This window comes from Dryobates pubescens, unplaced genomic scaffold (assembly GCF_014839835.1).
Source record: "Dryobates pubescens isolate bDryPub1 unplaced genomic scaffold, bDryPub1.pri scaffold_86_arrow_ctg1, whole genome shotgun sequence".
Taxonomy (NCBI): Eukaryota; Metazoa; Chordata; class Aves; order Piciformes; family Picidae; genus Dryobates; species Dryobates pubescens.
The window spans coordinates 46,101-52,020 of record NW_026530804.1 but is presented as its reverse complement, the minus strand read 5'-3'; the positions used below and the strand labels follow the sequence as shown (position 1 = coordinate 52,020).

At 49.9% G+C, this 5,920-nt stretch overlaps 1 protein-coding gene across 1 annotated transcript; it reads left to right on the top strand.

The window, feature by feature from the left end:
- Window positions 1–4,982: 4,982 nt before the first annotated feature.
- On the top strand, window positions 4,983–5,537 carry LOC128899857 (olfactory receptor 14J1-like; the record flags this gene model as incomplete). The annotated part of the gene is made up of 1 exon (XM_054179570.1): window positions 4,983–5,537. A coding segment is annotated over exon 1 (555 nt), but the record flags the coding sequence as incomplete, so codon positions are not given.
- Window positions 5,538–5,920: the final 383 nt, after the last annotated feature.

Below are 5,920 nucleotides of genomic sequence, written 5' to 3'. Positions count from 1 at the left end.
GTGAAGGCACCCAACTGCAGCGGGCTGTGGCAGGAGGAGTGTGGCCACTCAGACACAGGACTCAGCACAGCTGTGGCCACATCGGGATGCTTGGTGTCTGGGTGTGGGAATATCCAATCTGAAGGAATGGAGAGGAACTGCAGAGACTGCAGAGCAGATCTGCCAGGATGGGGGTTGACATCTCTGTGGAGAGGCTGAGGGACCTGGGCTGCTTCAGCCTGCTGAATGGAGGCTCAGGGTACTGCCAGAGCAGTGTGCACATGGCTGAAGGGTGGTTTCAGAGAGGATGGAGCTCTTCTGGGGAGTGGGGAGAGACCAAAACCTCCACGATGTACAGCTTGGAAGGTTCAGAGTGGAGATGAAGCCAAAGAAATGTCCCTCCAAGGGCAGAGCTGCTATGCATGAGGCCATCCAGAGGTGTCAGGCAATGGCAGGGAGAGCTAAGACAGCTCAGGGAAGGGATGGAAATGGCAGGGGGAGAGCTGGCTGGGGAAGTGTAAGAGTCTAAACTCCTGGTGTGACTCAACAAAGATAAAATCACTTGCTGCTTGCCCAGCCAGTACCAATCCTGGATGCAAATCACCTTGCGATTCCATCGTGATAACACTGGACTGCAGCTGGCCTACAACAATGACCCAAGGACCCAGCCATCACGCCTATAATTTCCTAGCTATCAGATACCCCCAGGAAGGGAGGGTGATGAGTCAATGGACTCTCCGCCTGTCTCCTGATGTGTGATAAGTGGGTAGGCAGGGAGATGGAGAGGAAGGAGGCGGAGGCCCCCCCCCTCTATCCAGACCACTGTCCAAACTCACATGAATACACAAAAAGACTTCCTGGGGAACGATATCTGGATACTTATGATTTCCTGGCTCCTGAATTCCTGAGGGACAATGCTCGGACACATACCTAAGGACTAAAAACTGTATAAAAGGCTTGACCACTACTGGCTTAGGAGGAAGAAAAACGCAGGGAAGAAAAATGCAGGAGAGAAAAACACTGAAGGAAGACCATGCTGCTGAGAAGGAAGGAAGCAGACTGAACCCTCTGTCTGTGTCCTAAGTCCCGCTTGCTGCCACTCATGGAGCTGACCCACGCTGCCCAGAGGGACCTGGTCTCTTCTCCCAGGCAAGCAGTACCAGAACAAGAGGTGAGGGGTTTGGAACATAAGCCCTACGAGGAGAGGCTGAGGGAGCTGGGGTTGCTTAGCCTGGAGAAGAGGAGACTCAGGGGTGACCTTATTACTCTCTACAACTACCTGAAGGGAGGTTGTAGACAGACAGATGTTGGTCTCTTCTCCCAGGCAAGCAGTACCAGAACAAGAGGACACAGTCTCAGGCTGTGCCAGGGGAGGTTCAGGCTGGATGTTAGAAAAAAGTTCTATACAGAAAGAGTGATTGCACATTGGAATGGGCTGCCTGGGGAGGTGGTGGAGTCGCCATCACTGGAGGTTTTTAGGAGAAGACTTGACGGGGTGCTTGGTGCCGTGGGTTAGTTGTTTGGGCGGTGTTGGATTGGTTGATGGGTTGGACGCGATGATCTTGAAGGTCTCTTCCAACCTGGTTTATTCTATGGATTCTATGTATTCTATGTATTCATCTATTCTCCAGCCAAAGCCTCAGCACCCTTTCTCTGTAAACCCAGCACCTCCTGCAGCACCTTTCCTCCACAGACTCAAACTGCCTTTGGGGGGGGGGGGGGAGGGGTGACGGGTGTGGTAATATAATTCCTTTCCTCTTCTCTCTCTCTTCTCTCTCTCCCTATCTTCTCCCTCTCCCCTTCTTATTTCCATTTTATTTATGTAATTAATAGCCTAGCTGTTGATATTTTGGCCTCGTTTGTGCCTATTAATTTCACAACACGGGAATATTAAAAGAACTCAGTCTCCTCCCCTCTCCGGACTGAGACAGGAAGCAATATTGGTGTCAGCAGCCTGAAGGGAAAGAGCTGCAGGCATGGGAGAGTGTAGGAGAGGCTGCAGTAGGGATGGCCAAGGGCTCTGGCAAGGCTGAGAGGCCCAACAGGAACAAGGTCTTTGTCCCCTTGGCTCTGGCCGCTGCCTCTGCCACCAAGGCCTGTGAGGAGAAACTTGACTTTGAGGCTTTGAGACTCTTCTAGTCCAAGGGCAGTGGTCAGGGCTTGGCCTTTCTGCTTCCTAGACCAAAGGCAAGTTTTTCTGCCCTATATTTTGCCTTTGTCTCCCTGCAATTCTGGCCTCTACCAAGCTGCTCTAACGAGTCCCTGGGGAGCCTTTGGCAGTAACAAGCCTCAGTGAGGCCAATCAGTGCTTCAAGGTACTTTGCAGTTTGCTTCTGCCTTGGACTTGTTGAGAGGCTTCTTGGCAGTACCTTGGCAGAGTCTCCTGGCAGTACCTAAGGATGATGTAATCAGGCCCAAATACTCCATGGGGCTCATTAGAATAATGCCAAGCCACAACTTAGCCTCTAATCATTGCCAAGGTTTCTGCAGCTAATTGGAGAGGTTTTTATTGCACAAAGCATCTGATAATTTTTTTTTAAGGGTACATTTCAGCAGGAATTTTCTCTTTGCAAAGAAACCACAGCAAAACCTGACAAGGTCTGATCAGGAATACCACTCTGCAGCCATCTGCTTAGTACAAGATGTGGCTGATGGACAAATGCTGCCAGGATAAACTTCTTTGGAGGTTCTGGATTTCCCAAGTGCAACCAATTAACACTACAAGAAACTTCAGAGTTTGACTCTAACTTTGACTTCTGGAGAGGTTTCACCAGCTTCCTCTCAGTCCCTGTGGTTTATCTGGCACCAAAGCCACCAGAGGGCTCCTTTAAATGCCCTGGGCTGATCATCTGCTGCTGAGCTGGGCCAGGCTCCTTGTCACAATGGAGCTCTGGCCAGGAGCAGCTCCTCTGCGCAGCACAGCAGGTCTGACGGCATCTCAGGGAGATGAGGAAGGGTGTGGTCGTTTGAGGCTGTGCCTTTAAGGACAAACAGTGCTGAGACACTGGCTAAATGTTTTTGGTACTAGAACCAAAACATTCTGATATTCTAAACGAATTTCATTGGTGGATAAACAAAAATTGAGCTTTAGATTGTGAAGCGGTTGGAATTTTATTTTTCTCAGTTCAGTTTGGTTTGGGGAGTTGGGGGGGAGTTTCAACCTGTTCTCCCTGCCTGCTTCTTCTGCGAACTGCTGGAGCTGGCCTTCAGATAAGCAAAAACTAATCCTGCATGGGCTTTTGAAGCTTACTAACAGCTCTTTTCCTTAGTAACTTGCCTTTCTCTCTCTCTAACCCCTTTTTGGGAAAAGAGGGAGGTGGGGGGGAGAGAGGGGGTTCCAAGGAGGGGACCCCTCCCTCGGGGAGGGATTTTTGTTGTGTTATTTGTCTTTGCTGTGTATTTCTGTGTATATATTGTAAATACTTGTATATATTGTGTTATATATAACCTGCTTTCCATATATGCTTGTAAATATATATAGCTTGCTCTTTCGACTGGGCTAGTTGTGGTTTCTTACTCTGTGGAGGAGGGAGAGCTAAGCCCTCTCTCAACCTACCACATTATTGGCTGCCCAACTCGGGGCTTGGTGATAAATTAGTTTGATTTATTGCTTGCTTGAGTCGGACGAGCAAACATGAAGGTGTTTTGGCTTTTAGAGCGTCTGTTCTTCTCAGTCTTTGGTGTATTGATCTACAAGTATTGCCTGGGTATGATTATCGATCAGATAGGTAAATATATAATGCAAAAATTATATGTGTGGTTTAAGTACAAGATGCAGCTCCTATATGATCGGTGCCTGGAATTCTTTTATGTGAAAAAATACATGAATGTTACATTGAGCACACTCCCTATTGAGATAAAGGAGTTTAAAATTCCACTCGGTGAAAGGGTAATTTTGAGTGATGGCTGGGATCCAAAGCTGATTTTCTCGATGTGTGTAGTTCTGCTATCGGTGATCACTAATGTGTATTTGTTGGTAGCACTGTACAGGGAGAAAAAAGTGTCTAAGGCATGTTTTGTTATTAGACGGAAGACAAAGAGACGAAAACACCACCCTGGCTCTGTTTCAGGAACATCCAGTGAGGATGATAATGGAGAATCTGTGTCAGTTAAAGATAAAGCTAAAAAGTCAATCGGCAAGGCAGCACTGAATAGCAGTGTTGATGATTCTGGCAAGCAGCCAGGGGCTGCAGTAGCCCCAAACATGGCGGCTCCCGTGTCCCCGGCAGCCACCATTAACGAGGCAAAGTCATTTCCTCCTTCTTCCATGGCAGGAGCAGAAGCCTCCTCCAAAGCAGCTAATCTGTCTCAAAGCTTATCAGCTTCTGATAATAAGGCAGCTGGAAACCCAAACGCAACTCCAGTAAAGCAAGTAGCAGTTTTAACAACAACCCACCACAATGGGACTCTTGTTCCCTGGGATTGGTCTGTTGGTCACTTTCTGTTCTGACTCCAGAGGAATCTTCATGGCAGTTCTGGGTCCCTGCTGCATTTGAAGTTGTGATGAAGTCTGCCATGGGTTGGTAGTGATAGGACTGACCTGAATCATTCCTCATGCAGCTCAGGGACAGGGGTTACAATGAGGCTGAGAGAAGTGTGCCCTAACTTGTCACTGCCTTTTTTGTCCTTGGACAGGTCTCCATGGCCAGAGGCAGCAGATGTCCAACAGGAGCTCCATCACCCACTTCCTCCTCCTGCCATTCCCAGGCACAAGGCAGCTGCAGCTCCTGCACTTCTGCCTCTTCCTGGCCATCTACCTGGCTGCCCTGCTGGGCAATGGCCTCATCATCACCACCATAGCCTGGGACCACCACCTCCACACCCCCATGTACTTCTTCCTCCTCAACCTTGCCCTCACTGACCTAGGCTGCATCTCCACCACTGTGCCAAAATCCATGGCCAATTCCCTGAGGAACACCAGAGACATCTCCTATGCAGGATGTGTTCTCCAGCTCTTCTTTTTCATATTCCTAATTGGAGCAGAGTATTTTCTCCTCACCACCATGTCCTACGATCGCTACATTGCCATCTGTAGACCCCTGCACTATGAGACCCTCCTGGGCAGCAGAGTTTGTCTCCACCTGGCAGCAGCTGCCTGGACCTGTGGGGTTCTTTTTGCTCTGCTGCACACAGCCAATACATTTTCCCTGCCCCTCTGCCAGGGCAATGCTCTGCACCAGTTCTTCTGTGAAGTGCCCCAGATCCTCAAGCTCTCCTGCTCCACATCCTACCTCAGGGAACTTTGTCTCCTTGTGCTCAGTGCCTGTTTATACTCTGTCTGTTTTGTGTTCATTGTGGTGTCCTACGTGCAGATCTTCAGGGCAGTGCTGAGGATCCCCTCTCAGCAGGGACGCCACAAAGCCTTTGCCACCTGCCTCCCTCACCTGGCTGTGGTCTCCCTGTTTATCTGCACTGCCTTCTTTGCCAACCTGAAGCCCTCCTCCATGTCATCTCCATCCCTGGACTTGGTGGTGTCAGTCATGTATTCAGTGGTGCCTCCAGCAATGAACCCTCTCATCTACAGCCTAAGGAACCAGGAGCTGAAGGCTGCCCTGAGCCAACTGATCCCTGGATGCTTTCAGAAGCAATAAACTCTTTGTCTTCTCCTGCAGAGCAGTTCTGATGTCACTCAGTGCAGGCCCAGCCTGGCTGCTGGAGTTCTGGCTGCTGCTGGGGCTGTTCCCCTTGTGAGAATGTTGTTCCCACACAAATGTCTTTCTTCAGACCATTTCTGGTTCAGTGTTGTCCTGTCTGGTGTGACCCAGAGGCTGCAGACATGAGGAGCTGTGCTCCCTGGGTGTTCAACACAAGAAAGGACCCTGCAGGGAGTTGTTTCTCTGAGTTCCTTCCTCCAAGGCTTCTGTGGAGCTTCAGGCCAGTGTCTGTGTGCAGAGGTGGAGGGGCAGAGTCCCAGCACAGCAGCAGTGCCAGGCAGCCCCAG